At 43.0% G+C, this 16,085-nt stretch overlaps 1 protein-coding gene across 1 annotated transcript in view; it reads right to left on the reverse strand.

The window, feature by feature from the left end:
* Positions 1 to 3,420: 3,420 nt before the first annotated feature.
* The window catches only part of DRAM1 (DNA damage regulated autophagy modulator 1), a 35,398-nt gene continuing 22,733 nt past the window's right edge, over positions 3,421 to 16,085 (reverse strand). Inside the window, exons 5-7 of the mRNA XM_080811334.1 lie at positions 11,380 to 11,438; positions 6,618 to 6,710; positions 3,421 to 5,790 (exon numbers count right to left, since the gene is read on the reverse strand). Coding sequence (XP_080667460.1) covers positions 5,746 to 5,790; positions 6,618 to 6,710; positions 11,380 to 11,438 — 197 coding nt within the window. The 3' untranslated portion in view covers positions 3,421 to 5,745. The remainder of the gene's footprint in view (positions 5,791 to 6,617; positions 6,711 to 11,379; positions 11,439 to 16,085) is intronic.

Genomic DNA, 16,085 nt, shown 5'->3' on the forward strand with positions numbered 1-16,085 from the left:
GGAGGACCAAAGGATCTGTGAATTCCCCCTGGTGTTCTGTCATAGGTCAGTTGGCCGGAAAGGGGCAAGAGGATATTGAGATTGAGAATTGAAGTCTATAAAAGCAAAATGTTCCCAGAAGAAAGTGTAAGTGAAGTAGTAGCCCTTCTAAGAGACACCAAAAAGAGAAAGCGGCTAGGAAAGGAACAAGATTAGAAGAGACAGTGACAAAAGCGCAAAATCACAGTGAAAAACCCAAGTGAGATGGAGACAATTTGACCATTAAAAGGAGAAGAGAAGGAGCCAGAAGGGAGAAGGGACAAGACAATGGAGTTCTGCTGTACACAGAGAGGGGAGCAAAGAGCCTTGCGCCCCCTGCCCTCGGTGCTTAGGTAAAAAGGGCGGGAATAGGGGCATCTGGGTGGCTCAGTCGGTTGAGCGTCTACCTTCAGCTCAGGTCATGATACTCGATCCCATGTCCTGGGATCCAGTCCCGCCTCGGGCTCCCTGGTCAGTGGAGAGTCTGCTTCTACCTCCACCTTTCCCCCCTGCTCATGATCTTTCTCTGTCACTCTCTCATTCTCTCAAATAAATAAAATCTTTTTTAAAAGGTGGGGGACAAAGAAGGAGAATGTTTGTAGAACAGTGACACAGTCAGCCTGCCTCTGTCCCACACCATCTACCAGAGAATGCACATCTGTGCCTATCGGTAAATGAATGACTCACAAAGAAAAGGTGAATTTATTTTTTAAATTTATTTTTTTAAAGATTTTATTTGTCAGAGAGAGGGAGAAAGAGAGAAAGAGAAAGCACAAACAGGGGGAGCGGCAGGGAGAGGTTCTGCCAGCAAGGTTCTGAAGGCAAAATGACAGTATTTGTCAAATTTCAGATACAGTTCCTGTCCGTCCCAGCCATTCCTGCTTATAGGAATTTTTCCCACCGATTTCCTTGTGCGTGTGTGAAATGATGTATATAAAAGGTCATTCATGAGCAATTGTAGCAGTTTGGAAACCACACAATTGTTTATCAGATAGGGGACTTGTTAAATAAACAATGACACAGTGCACAGTGGAATACTATACAGATGTAACAGAACAAACAAAAAAATGAGGAAGCTCTCTATATATTGATAAGGAAGCATCTCCAAGACATGTTGCTTAGTCAAAAGAAGGCTCAAAGATGTCAGTATGGTATGTGACATTTGGGGGTAGAAGTTAAAAGGGAAAGATTTTTAAATGTGTTTCTGCTTGTATTTTTATAAAAAGTGGGTATCTGCAAAAAGAGATGTGTATTGAGTAAATGTGGATAAAGGAAGAATACAAAGGCTTTTCCCAGAGTTCCTTTTTATATTGTTTTGATTTTTGAATCCCATGAATACTATTACTGATTCAAAAATTTTAAAATAAGAACAAATGATTCCAAAAGTAAGGGCTGTGAGCTGGAGAGCTGAATCCCTACTTATCTAGAAATTACCTTTCCATCCCAGTGTGGTGAGGCAGATTACTGCATTGCTGTATTTGTCTATCAGAGGAACTCTTGGGTGATCCTATCAGTCAGGGCTCTGATGGATATGCATCAGAAATCCTCATCAAGTTTATGGAAGTTAAAAAGACACGCTGTCAACTCACGTAACTGAGGAGTCCAGACGTGGAGTAGGATTTGGCAACAGTGGGGCACAGAGCACTGCTCTTTGCTGAGGGACTGCCGAAGCTGGGGCTTACTAGGCCTCTCATGGCACCCCGGCTCAAACCACAAAACAGATTGTTGGTACCTCGTTCAGCATTTTCTAAGCATCGGTTTTGGAAGTTGCAGCCACTCCCAATATGAGTCTGGCATCCTGCTGCCCTTCATTTTAGAAGATGGGTCTCTTGGGGGTGACCAAGGAGAGTCAAGAAGCTTCTCCTCCAGGGCTTAAGGCTGTGGTTGCTCTCTTATGCAACAGACAGGACGCAAACGCATGACATTCTGGCCTTGAGAATGCCAGGCATTTAGAGCCAGACCAAGAATATGTGTGTGGGGAGACGGCTGGGCTTACTGGCCTGCCAGAATCAGGGAGTGGGAGAGAATGGGATACCACTTATCTCCCTCCCACTCCTCCTTCCTCATTCCAGGGCCCAAACACCAGTGTGTCTCCAACTGAGTAAAAAAATGGGAACATGGGACGATGCCACATGCAAGGGATGTTAGGAAACCCAAACACGGCACAACACTGATGTGCTTAATTTGGTTTATGAAATGCAATTTCTGTGGAATTCTCTGTTAGTGAAGAAAGAAAAGAAAAAGAAAAAAGAGAAGGAAAGAGAGAGAGAGAAAAGAAAGGAAAAAAGAAAAAAACGAAAAGGGAAGGAAGGACGAAAGGGAGGGAGGGAGGGAAGGAAGGAAGGAAGAAAAAACCCACTTGATTCGCAATCGGGAAAACACGAGTCCCTGGCCCGGACTCCGTTGCCAGGCGGCAGCAGAACCTCTGGCACGTCCCTGAGCTGCTCTCTCCATTTCCTCATCTGAAACATGTCATGGATAACTGCCCGACCAACCACACGGGGTTAAATAAAAACACAAGCTGGGAAAAGTGGAACTTCGAAGGTAACTGAAGGCATGTTTATTACCTAAATGGTTTACATTACTTCTTTTAACCTGAAAAGGTTGTCAGCAAGTATCATTTGATTTACCCTGAAGCAAGTGAACTTGCCTTCCCTGGAGGGCCGGCAAGGGGTGGGGGGTTGGTTATCTACTCTCCTGTGTCTGTCCCAGATCCATTTCCCATTCTTTTCTTCTGAGAAACAACTTCACCCACCACCAGCCCGGCATTTCAGACACCGCTGGCCCCTCCCTGGTCCAAAGGGGGACACGTGACACAGGGCTGACTAAGAGCCTCAGACCTCCCTGAGCCTGGGCATGTGACCCAAGCCAGCCAATCAGAGACAATGAGCTTCAACTCACGGGCCTTTGTGCGAACTCTGCAGAGGTCCCCTCTTTCCACGGGACAGGTTGTCGCCCTTGGGCTTCTAGAAGCCATCTCTCGCCCATCTGGGGGAAACCTGCCTGCGAATGATGCCAACAGAGAGAGAAAGTAGAGCTAGGAGAAGGAGAGAATAAGTGAAGTTCTGGTACCACTTTTGGATGCAGTCATCCCTGAAGGCAGCTCCACCCCTGGACTTGAGTCAATAGATGCCCCTTTCTTCTTTGACACTTTAAGTTGGATTTCTGGCGCCTTCACCTCTAAGAGTCTAGACTGATGCAAACTTCTGACCCTAATGTTTGAGTCTCTACACAAACATGAACCACTGCACCCACATGCAAAACTACAAGAATGAAGAAAACATAAGATTTACGCTCTATCTTGATGGGGTCCAAGCGGAGCTAGAATTGTTTCCTGGATATATAGACTTCATAGTAGTACCTAGTCGACATGTTGTAATTGAACTGAGACACAAATTACTAAAATAAAGAAATACTTCATTTTATTTTACTCTTCAGCCATGAGGTCCAAGGAAATGCAAGCTCATGGAAATTAGAAATAATAACGAAATGTGGATAAGACCAGCTTTAGAGATTTCATGGAATCAGCAAAATGTGATTGTCTGCAGTGATTTTTGGTGCTCTCAGTTTGCCAAGCCAGGTGTACCATTTTGTCTAGCCCGTCTAAGAATTTCGGTGGTAACTGTCCAGGTTGAGGAGAGTTGTCACAGAGTGGTGAAGCCCAAACAACTGAAATGTTCACAGTACCCAAAGCAAAGCAAGTCAGCATTACTGGGTGATACAGACTATTATTCATTTATCACTTAACTAGTGAACAGTGTACCCGTGTAAATCTCATTTTACAGCACTACAAATATCCCTAGTCCTGCCTTCCTTTGTTCACTGATTCGTTCATTCATTCAATGATATTGATTAAGCACCTAGTAGGGATGGACCGGGAGGTGCCCTGGTAAACGCTGGAGTTACAAAGTTAAAGATTAAGGCCCATACTCTGCCCTCAAGGAGCTCCGAATCTATCTCACAGAGGGATAAGGAAATGAAGAATAACAATGCATCTTGAGAAGCACGGGTCGGGAAAGTCTGCTCGAAGTGAGTCCCAAGCGTGGATCCATTCTCCTTCAGGTTCCTTAGCATAGCTAAGTGACACTTCTCCCCCATCTTCAGAATAAGGAACGCTTGACATCGTTTCAATCAGTCCTTCATTTCCGGTGTTACCGTGGGAAGCCACAGCATTACAAGCTGCAACAAACTCAGACATGGTTATGGGGTTCTCACTGCTGAACACACAGGGGACACAGCTGGTCGTTGCAGAGCTGGCTGACTGCTTCGTTCACTCGAGACCGTCACTGAGGAGCCACGATGTGCTCACCACTCTCAGAGTCCCTCCCGGCCTGTCTAGGTAGGCTGCTCTGCCCGTGGCATTCATCCTCAAGGTCTGGACCTACTTGGCCGGATGCAGATTTGTGGTCTGGAGGGTCTTCGAAGGAAGGCCTTCTCTTCGGCTTTCAAATCTAAGCCTTAACACGTCAAGGCCCACTTCTTGCTCTGGAACCATTAGCTTTGCCTTTGTCATGTGCGCTTCGGGTAAGAAGGTGGAGTCTGTAGGTCTTGCTTAACAAAGGACGGACTCCCGTCTCATACAGTGCGCAAACATCCAGCCACCCACATTGAAAGAAGGAGCAAAGAGCCTGCACCCTGCACCCTCTCTCCTCTGTGTCAGACCTGTGTTCTCTTCCACAGGCTTAGTGGCAAGAAATGAACTTGGGACGTGAGTTTCAGCTCCTGAGTCAGACTGCATGTATAGCATTTTATGCCGGTAACAATAAAGGGTGGTTTTACAAATGGTCTTTTTAATGCTTTTCACAGATTGGCTTTTGTGGAGGTTTAGTATTAACCAAAGTTCTCCTTCCCATAATCCTACCTTCCATAAATGGTCCCTGAGATACTTTCCCTCCTTGGCTTATCCAGCAAAGGCAACAATCTGGAATCCAGTGAGGTTTTCCTTGTCAGGGGCTCGCCTCCATTTATTGTTGTTCTAAGGCTTTTCTAATCTGGCTTGATGAATTCATCCCACCTGGAAATGGGCCCACTATAGAATGCCACTTAGGTCAGCAGCAAGGGGGAAAGGCTGTGGCACTGTGAGCAGGGAGGCCCATGGGGGACGGAATTTAAAAACTGAGGTCTTCTGTGTTTACTTAGAGTCAATGTGCATAGAGAGAGTAAGGCCGTTTGATAGAAGCACTTTGCTTAGTTCACTTAAAAATCAGAGTATCCTCGTTAGTGTTCATTTGTCAACTAAATCTTTATGATCATTATCAATCAAACTTCATAAATGCTGTCATGATATAAAATTAGACCGTTCATTCTCTAAAAATAAAATTTAAAAATGAATATGCCCTGATTTTACTTGTTAGTGAATTCCTCATTGAGTGTATTCCCACAAATCACTTACACACAAAGAAAACGCAAAACAGAATCTGTGCAAAAATAAGAGCTCTCCATTTTCTGTAACACCTTCTCTTTTCCGTAATGAATTTGTTCATGTAAAAAAAGTGTCTACTTGGAAAATTATAAAAACATTGCTACAATGTCATAAATGCTCTACATTCTCTAGGAAAACATACCTTTGGAAATAGTACAACTATTGGGAATTCTTAAAGAAATTCAAGTCGTGGACGTGCCGCAGATACTTTCCACTCAGGGCAACATGGAAACCCTGTCTGTCCTCCCTACCACTTCCAGAAATTGTCTGCGACTCTCACTGAGTGAGGTATCATTCTTCTTTCTTCAAACATCATCATTGATTTCTGTGGATATTCTTAGGGTGACACTCTATTAAAAACAGAAGAAAAAGATTTCAAAGAAGGTTTTATAGGCAAACAATGAATCTTGGAATACCGCATCAAAAACTAATGATGTTGGGCGCCTGGGTGGCTCAGTGGGTTAAAGCCTCTGCCTTTGGCTCGGGTCATGATCCCAGGGTCCTGGGATCAAGCCCCGAATCGGGCTCTTTGATCCGTGGGGAGCCTGATTCCCTACCTCCGTCTCTGCCTGCCTTTCTGCCTAATTGTGATCTCTGTCTGTCAAATAAATAAATAAAAAATCTTAAAAAAAAAAAAAAAACTAATGATGTACTATATGGCGACTAACATAACACAATTTAAAAAAGGAGAAGAAGGTAAACCGGTGCCAGCAACAGAGTCCCCACACCCTTCAGATGTGCCCTCACTATGGTTTCAGCAGAATTTGAATTGGGTCTGAAAGAATGTTCTTGGTTTTCTATATCCTTTTTTGCTAAGAGTTCATTTGTTTCAAAACGTACGATTTTCTTTGTTGTCAAACCTTATAAGGTTCCACATCCTCTCTGCCTTGGGAACATTTTTCAACAACAAACTTTGTTTGTTTTCAACAATAAACTTCGTTCATTCAAAGGACGTATTTCCTATTATTTGGAACTAATAAATGAGGCCACCTCAGAAAGCTAATAACCGGGATATATGACTGTGAGTATCCATCCAGGGGGCAGAGAACATATGAAAGTTTCATCGTTTGGGAGAGCAGTTAGAGATGCTTTTCTTAGGGAATAAACTAATGTTCTATGGCATGCTCCTAACCCTAATGGTCAGCTATTTATAACATATGAACTGATAAATACCTACCTGGAAATCGTGGATGAATGTTAGGAAGTAGAAAATGAAACCAAAGGCCACTGTCCATTCGCAGATTGCACTCACTACGTGATATATATAATCCTAAAAGCAACAATAAAGAAACAGAATTTAGCCAAAATACACTGTATTCCCTGTAATGGAGGTACTGAAACAAGAAGTTGGTCAGAACAGAGAGGAAAGTCGTTGGGTGAGCATAAATCAACCCCTTGAGAAAACACAGGGAGCAAGGCCAGGTGGAGGAACACGAGGGCACCTGCCCAGTGAGAACATGAACGTAATTCTCCAAAACGTTCCTGAGGCTCTCTTACACTCTGGCTTTAAGACTAAGTCGATACACTTCAAAAAGGCAGAATAAGGGCCACAAAATGGCTGAGATGGGGACGCAAATTTGGACTCAAGAGAAGAAAAAATTTTCTATTCAAGGCGTGGACTTGCTCTCCCCCTGCTAGGAATCCCAAAGTTGAAATGCATGCTTAGAAAACATCAAGTCAAAAAACAAAACAAAACAAAACAAAAAACAAAACAACAACAACAACAACAACAACAACAACAAAAAACATCAAGTCAGCTTCTGGGGCCTGAGTGTTCGCACCCAGAGAAGAGTGGCTGTCCCCACTGGCTGTTGTGTTTCTCTGTTACTACAGAAAATGTCGTATCTGAACGCTGCTCTGCTTACAGCCACAGAGCAGAGGCTAAGGAGACATCGACATGGCATCTGCTTACTGGGGGCAAAGATGAGGGAATGCAGAGCAAGAGCGGAAGGCTTTAATGGCAGATTCCTCCTACGGGGGCCAGAGAATTAATAAAAATAAACGGACTGACAGTTGCCGAAAAAGAGGAAGAATGGCAAACCCAGTCATCAGTTCAGTTTCATTTTTACCAAACGGGAAAATATGACCCTGGTGTTGCTTTGAGACATTAAAAAAAAAGTCTGTGCGTGTGCGTGTGTGTGTGTGTGTGTGTGTGTGCTGTGAACTCTCCTGATTTTTAAAGGCAGTAAATTACTTCAAAGGCATTTTTAAACACCATCCAAAGGTCGCCTGGGTGGCTCCGTCGGTGAAGTGTCTGACTCTTGATCTCAGCTCAGGTCTTGATCTCAGGGTTGAGAGTTCAAGCCCCAGTGGTGAGTTCCACGTGTGGAACATACTTAACTATAATAAAATAAAACTGTCTGAGTCCAAACTGCATGTCTGCGTTCTGACTTGAGCCCACCTGCCAGATTAGGCCTGTGGACTGTCGTCAGTTCTCTGATTTCAAACAGTGACCTATTTTCTTCCTACTTCACTTTTTGCTCTGCTATAGGTTACATGCATGAATATGCAAATATGCTGGGTTGCTGGTTGGTTCCATGGTGACGAGTGCTTTCTCTGATCCAGTTTTCGTCCATGAACATTTCACTGTGGTGCATCAAACTCTCACAGACACCGCTCCTCGCTCTCCTCCTGCACATCCATATCCATCCCGGCCCTCATCCAACGCACACTGGGGAGAACCCCATCAGCCTATGCTGGGGGTAGAGAACCGAGGCCCCTACCTCCTTTTGGTGACCTTACCAGGAGATACATCTCATCCTTTATCGCCCTTGGACAGTGAAGATGGCTTGTAAAAACGGAAACAGAATTGGGGGAGGATTTCTTTAGCATATTAAATGAAAGCACACTGAACTAGGAGTACAGATTCCTCTGCTACACTTGTGGCAACGCAGGCAAAACTCTGATCTCCTTGCTATGTGAAATGAGACAATGATATTAAAATTCTCACCATCGCTACCAAGTAAGTTAATGCACAGGAATGTGCCACACAAGCTCCCAAGCACGCCACAGAAGTCTAGGGCAGTACCTAAGCCGTTGTTCCATTTAGTGAATTAATGTAAAGGGTTTTGTGTGCATTCACTGATACTGAGAACAGAAAAATACAAGAGCGGCATGGTGATTTATGGAGCGAGCAGAAAATGAGATACTTTTCACATTTTTAAGGTAGAAAATGAAATGAAAAACAATTTTTAATCGGCTGGGGCATATACTCAAGGAATCCTTTCCAGCCCCTGGTTGGTTTGATTTGTGGGGGAAGATCTCCCTCCAGTGGCTGAACTGGTAAAGTACACCCAAAGCCGCCCTGCTGTGAAGTCTTGCTTTCAGAAAGGACTTTTTTTTTTTTCCCCACTTTATTTTATTTTCAGTGTTCCAAAATTCATTGTTTATGCACCACACCCAGTGCTCCATGCAATACGTGCCCTCCTTAATACCCACCACCAGGCTCACCCAAACCCCCATCCCCGTCCCCTCCAAAACCCTCAGTTTGTTTCTCAGAGTCCACAGTCTCTCATGGTTTGTCTTCTCCGATTTTTAAAAAAACCTCTGCCTGGATCATTCTCTCACTCACCATCTTCAGTCTCTTCAGAGTCTGTCTGTCTCTCTCTCTCTCTTTAAAGATTTTGTTGTTTTACTTGAAACAGAGAGAACATGAGCATGAGCAGGGGCGAGGAGGCAGAGAGAGAATCAAACTCCCCGCTGAGCAGGGAGCCCAATGCAGGGCTGGATCCCAGGACACTGAGATCACGACCTGAGCTGAAGACAGGCGCTCCACCAACTGAGTCACCCAGGCACCCCCTCTCCGTAGTCTTCTGCAGGCTTCCATCACATGCCAGAATCCTGCTGTGAAAAATCCCCTGATCCCACTGGACCTCTCGCCACCATGTTATATCTCCTCTTCCTCTCACCTCCAAACATTCACTGATAGCTGAATGAACGAACCACCCCCTCACCATTTCTTAACCCTCCTGCAATTGTCTTCTAAAGCCAACACACTACTGAAACTGCTTTCTGAAAAACATCAGTAACACCCCAGCCCCTTGAAAAACCAACTGGTGTTCTCCCACCAACTCTCCTCTCCTGGGCAACATTCCTTTCCCATATGGTATTTGGAAGCGCCACCACTGGGCATACCTCATGGCATGAGTCCATCTCAATTCCAAACATTCAGTTCCAGGAGTTCTGACATTAGGGCTGAAATTACCAGTCACTCTACCCCGTGCCCTGATGATTCCCAGTCCCCCCACTGGTCTAGTTCCACAAGCAACTGGGCCATTCTCCTTCATGTTTCACTATAGCCTTGGAGTCAACAATTCTAAAACCAAACCTGCCCACCTTCATTTATTCCTGTTTGGGACCCTGTTTCTATTTGCTCATGGGGACAGATTCTTGGCTTCCCCCAAGATAAAATTTGGAAGTCCTCTTTGATTCATGTCCTTCCATTCTCGTGTCTGTCACTTGCCAGCACCCATTAAATATTTCTCCTTCTTACTTCCACCCTAGGCTAATCTTTTTTTTTTTTACTCATTCTTCTTAAAGTATTCTATTTTAATTTCTGTACAGTTAACATACAGTGTAATATTAGTTTATGTATAGTTAACATACAGTGTGTATGTATGTATGTATGTATGTACGTATAACTGTATGTATAGTTAACATACGCTGTAATATTAGTTTCAGGTGTACAATCCAGTGATTCAACACTTGCATACATCACCCTCATCACAGCAAGTGCACGCCTTCATCCCCTTTACCTGTTTCACCCACCCCCTCTCTCACCGCCCCGTCTGGTAACCATCAGTTTGTTCTCTATATAATTACAAGTCTATTTCTTGGTTTGTCTCTCTCTCTTTCTCACTTTTTTCTTTGTCCATTTGTTTTGTTTCTTAAATTCCATATATATATATATGAAATCATACATTTTTTGTCTTTCTCTGACTTATTCGCTTAGCATTATACTCACGAGCTCCAACCATGTTGTTGCAAATGGCAAGATTTCATTCATTTTATGGCTGAATAATATTCCATTGTATATATATATATATATATATATACCACCTCTTTAACCATTCGTCTACTGATGGACACTTGCACAGCTTCCATCATTTGGCTATTGTAAATAACGCTGCAATAAACATAGGGGTGCATGTATCTCTTTGAACTAATGTTTTTGTATTTGGGGGGTAAATACCCAGTACTGTGATTACTGGATCGTATGCTAGTTCTATTTTTAACTTTTTGAAGAACCTCCATACTGTTTTCCACAGTGGCTGCACCAGTTTGTATTCCCACCAACAGTGCACAAGGGTCCCATTTCTCCACATCCTCACCAACACTTGTTTCTTGTGTTGTTGATTTTAGCCATTCTGACAGGTGTGAGGTGCTATCTCATTGTGGTTTTGATCTGCATTTCCCTGATGATAAGTGATGTTGAACCCCCTAGGAGAATCTTGATTTGAAATCTAAACTAGAAAACTGCCTTCTCTCTGCCACCCTAACTCCAGGCTCTCTCCTCAGCCCTTTATCCCAGCATTGCTGCTGACTAATAGCTACCTGCTAATATTCTTTCAATACTTGCCTGTTCGAAGCCTTCAAAAGCTTATCCTGGTCACCCACGTCAAGTAGGATCCTCTCTGCCTACCTCTTAAAACTTTGCACAAACTCCCTGCCCACGAAGATAGACCTGACCACGTTTATTCTCCGGTTCATTCTGAAACAAAGTGTCCTCTGTGCTGGAGCAGGTCTCATCCTTTCTGCTTAACACTCACTGCTTCCTCGGACCTCCATACACCTTAATTCACATCGACCCCCTTCCATTAAGTGTCCGACCTCTTTTGATGAGGAAATTCAATTAGGAACTCAAAATTTTGAAAATAATTTTGAGAATAATCCCCAGGAACCAGGTTCAACAATCATATTGAAGATGAGTTAAATTTTACCTTTTCTTTTGGATTCCACTCCAGCTTTGTTATAGAAATTAGTGAAGCACAGGCAATCACTAAAAAAAGGGCAATTGTTAAGGAAGCTCCAAAAAACAAAAGCAAAAACAAAAACCCAGGTCCTTTAATGTTAAGACTATTCTTCTAATCATCATCACAGTGTTAAAATGTTAATACCAACATTTCTGCAATCAGACCAGTTACATCGGCTTTTCATAATCTCAAACCTTAAGTTCAATTGTGACAGCATTTAAATTATAATATGGACATACAGTCATTCCTTAGCAATACCTTTTCAGCTATGTATAGCCAAATTTTCATCTGTGGCTACATTTTGCTCCACTGTGCTTGTTAAATTTGGTCCAAATGACAGATGCGGGGTGGGGGGGGTGCCCGGGTGGCTCAACTGTTAAGTGTATGCCTTCGGCTAGGTTCCTGGGATCAAGCCCCGCATCAGGCTCTTGCTTGTCGGGAAGCCTGCTTCTCCCTCTCCCACTCCCCCTGTTTGTGTTCCCTCTCTTGCTGTGTCTCTCTCTCTCGAATAAATAAATAAAATCTTAATTTAAAAAAGAACAAAAACAAAAAACAAAATGACAGATGGGTACTTTTTGAGGACTTTTCTCCTAAAATACTCTTTTCCCTAAACAAAAGTTTTGGGAAAAAAAAATACTCTTGCCCTAAGAATCCTATCTTCAAGGCAACAGCTTTAGGGAAAAATTAACATTTCAAAGTACCAAAGCATCACAAACTGCCAAGGTTCTTCTACAAAAGCAAACTATAGATTGAAACTACTGTCTTTAAAAAACAGACTTATCCCATCAAGTCATTGGGTTTAAGCCAGAGTCCTTCCTTCCCAGCCCATAATTTACAAATCAAAGAGCTACACCCTACCTCTGACCTTAGGTGGTACCCAGAGAGGCCAAACAGTGCCAGGGACTGAGGCTATAAAGCCTCCGTGTGCTGTCTGCACAGACATTCTGATGGAGGTTATAAAGGCAAAAGAGAAAGCTAGAGATGAGATGCTTTTAAAATGCTTTTGCAAACAGTTACGAATTCAAAGCTTTGAGTCAATGCCAAGTTTAGAACTTCCTCTGAATTCAGAGTCAGCACCTCCTCTCCCTGCCCTCCCTACCCCCCAATATTTTGCAATTCTTAACACTTCTCAGTTTCTCAAAATAAAAGATTCTCTGGTCATGTCATTACCATATTTCTGTTTCTAATAGTTTAAAATCCTCTTAATTCTTTGTTCTTGAGTCCAGTCTTCAGCATCAGGTACCGTGCTGGTGGGGAGGGCACGACGACGACTCAGAGGGAAAATCGTGACTTCAGAGTGGGAATGGGCTTTGAGAGAGGCTTCATTGAGTTGAGCCTAATGTAAGCTGAGGTTTGAGGAGCTCTCTAGAGCAGTGTCCCCCCAGAAATTAATGCCAGCCATGTGAGTAATGTAAAATATTCTACTATAGGCAGACAGCTTCTCCTCTGCTGCTCTACCCACTTCTCCCTTGGGGTGTATTCAATAAAGTTCTAAATCCTAAAAAAAAAAATTCTACTATAGTAGTTACACTAAAGAAAATCTAAAAAGAACCAGATGAGGGGTTCCTGGCTGGCACAGTCGGTAGAACGTGTGACTTGATCTCAGAGTTGTCAGGTTAGGCCACATGTTAGGTGTAGAGATTACTTAAAAATAAAATCTTGGGGCACCTGGGTGGCTCAGTGGGTTAAAGCCTCTGCCTTCCGCTCAGGTCATGATCTCAGGGTCCTGGGATAGAGCCCTGCATCAGCCCCTCTGCTCGGCGGGGAGCCTGTCCCCCCCCACCCCCCACCCCCCACCCCCCGCCTGTCTCTGCCTACTTGTGATCTCTCTCTCTGTGTCAAATAAATAAATTTTTTTAAATCTTTTTTTTTTAGATTTTTACTTATTATTTATTTGACAGACAGAGATCACAAGCAGGCAGAGAGACAGGCAGAGAGAGAGGAGGAAGCAGGATCCCTGCTGAGCAGAGAGCCCCATGCGGGGCTCCATCCCAGCACCCTGAGATCATGGCCTGAGCTGAAGGCAGAGGCTTTAACCCACTGAGCCACCCAGGGGCCCCTAAAAAAAAATCTTTAAAAAAAAAATAAAATAAAATCTTGAGGCACCTGGGTGGCTCAGTTGGTTAAACGGCTGCCTTCAGCTCAGGTCATGATCTCAGGGTCCTGAGATCAAGCCCCGCATCAGGCTGCTTGCTCAGCAGGAAACCTGTTTCTCCCCTGCCTGCGCATTCCCCCTGCTTGTGCTTGCTCTCTGTCTCTCTCACTCAGGCCATCAAATAAATAAATAAAATATGTAAATAAATAAATAAATAAAATCTTAAAAATAAATAGAAATAAATGAAATTAATTTTAACAATATATCTTATCTAAAAGACTCTTAATCTCAAGAAATAAACTGAGGTTTGCTGGGGGTTGGGGGCGTAGGGATAGGGTGGCTGAGTTATGGACACTGGGGAGGGTATGTGCTATGGTGAGTGCTGTGAATTGTGTAAGACTGATGATTCACAGACCTGTACCCCTGGGGCAAATAATTCATTATGGGTTAATAAAAAAAAAAAAGAAAAAAGAGAGGAGGAAAGAAAGAGAATATATCTTATTTAACCCAATATATCAAAAATATGATCATTTCAACATGCACTAATATAAAGAATTAGTAATGAGATGGTCTACATTCATTCTCCTTTTCTTATTACATCTTTGAAATCGGTGTGGTTTTTATGCTTAACTGCCCATCTCTGTGTGGACCAGCCACATTTCAGGCGTTCAGTAGCCTCATGTGGCTGGTGGCTACTGTATTGGACAACTCAGCTCTAGAAAGCAAGGTGGAGGAGGATAATCCAGCCAGGTAGAAGAGAATGGGCCAAGGCAGAGAACAGGAAATGGTCAAGTCCAGGGGAGAACATGTTAGAATAAGGTCAGAAAAATAGGCTGCCTCATGGGGTGCCTGGGTGGCTCAGTCGGTTCAGCGTCCAACTCTGGGTTTCAGCTCAGGTCATGAGCTCAGGGTCATGAGGTCAAGTCTCACATGGGGCTCCAAGCACAGTGAGGGGTCCGCTTTAGATTCTCTCTCTCTCTAAAATAGGTAAATCAATAAAATCTTTTAAAAAAAATACTCAATAGGCAGGCTCAGACTATGTGTCTCAAGCAAAGAAACCCCGGCTTTACGCTGATAGTGATTTTGTGAAGGCTTGTGAAAGCTTTGGAAGCCAGGTGCAAGATGCATAGCCTCACAGGGAAGGCTTAGAAGCAGGATCCTAGCCTCATCTGTGCTTCAGTTTCTTCATGAGTTAAGTGATGATGTTTCATAGAACTATGGCAGTAAGAAGAGACAAAGGCATTTTAAAGATATTTTGAAATCTTGGGACACCTGGGTGGCTCAGTTGGTTAAGCCGCTGCCTTCGGCTCAGGTCATGATCCCAGGGTCCTGGGATCGAGTCCCGCATCGGGCTCCTTGCTCGTCAGGGAACCTGCTCCTCTCGCTGCCTCTGCCTGCCTCTCGGCCTGCTTGTGTGTACTCTCTCTCTCTCTCTGGAAAATAAATAAAATCTTTAAAAAAAAAAAAAGATATTTTGAAATCTTTGTAAAGAGACATAAATACCACACTAATGCTTAGGACAAAAGACCTTTCCATGTGGTTGAATTCATTTGAGTTAATTTATTTATTTTTTATTTTTTTAGATTTATTTATTTATTTATTTGACAGAGAAACAGCAAGAGAGGGAACACAGGAGGAGTGGGAGAGGGAGAGGCAGGTCTGCTGAGCAGGTAGCCTGATGTGGGGCTCGATCCCAGGATTCTGGGATCATGACCTGAGTCGAAGGGGCCCCTTCAGTTAATTTAATACAGGGACATGACCTATTTCTGTTTGGGGATGCTATCCTTTGGTGTGGCTCCTAAGAACCATCTAGAAATGGGAACTATTTGTATGTGAAACTCCGAGGCCTAAAATGCTTATTCTCGCTAAAAATTCTCTCTGATTTTAACATCTAGAGATGTGCCTCTCAAGTTGGAAGCAAGAAAAGGTTTCCTACACCAAGAAACTGGCTTTAACAGTTCAAACAATGATACTATAAATTTTGCAACTAACACAAGCTAAAAGTTTTAAGTAGATATATTTGGAGAGAAACATGAATGTCTTCAAACCATAAAGAAGGAAATTGCAAATGAACTATCTTTGTAAGGAGCGCATATTTGTTTAAATTTCTCAACAGTAGGATTTGCTTCCTCTGCACTTAGAAATTTTCTAACTAAAAATTTCCTTCCCCAAGACAAAAAAAACAAAAAAAACAAAAAAAAAAACCCACAACCATTCTTAGACTTCACATTTTGTATAGCTTCTGTTTTAAAAGAGAAACACAAAACTTACTATTTGGAAGCACATGTGCATTTTCACTCAAGCTTGCCCACTTCATACCACAACCCAATCCAGACTAACAAAGTTGCTGCTAATAAAATAGTTGCTATTTTCCTACAGTCTGACAGGAATCACCATCTTTTGATGGCTCTGCAGTTTTTCTCTGATAGGACTGTAGATGGTATTGCGAAAGATGGGGAATTTTCCACATCTTGAAGACACAGCTTTTTTTTCCCCTGTTAAATACCTCTAGAAAGAAAGAAAGAAAGATCAAGCTTTCATTTCCTTTAAACAAAAATGCCCTAGCCAAAAAATTGAT

The sequence above is a fragment of the Martes martes genome (genome assembly GCF_963455335.1).
Source record: "Martes martes genome assembly, chromosome: 8".
In the NCBI taxonomy this organism is placed as follows: Eukaryota; Metazoa; Chordata; class Mammalia; order Carnivora; family Mustelidae; genus Martes; species Martes martes.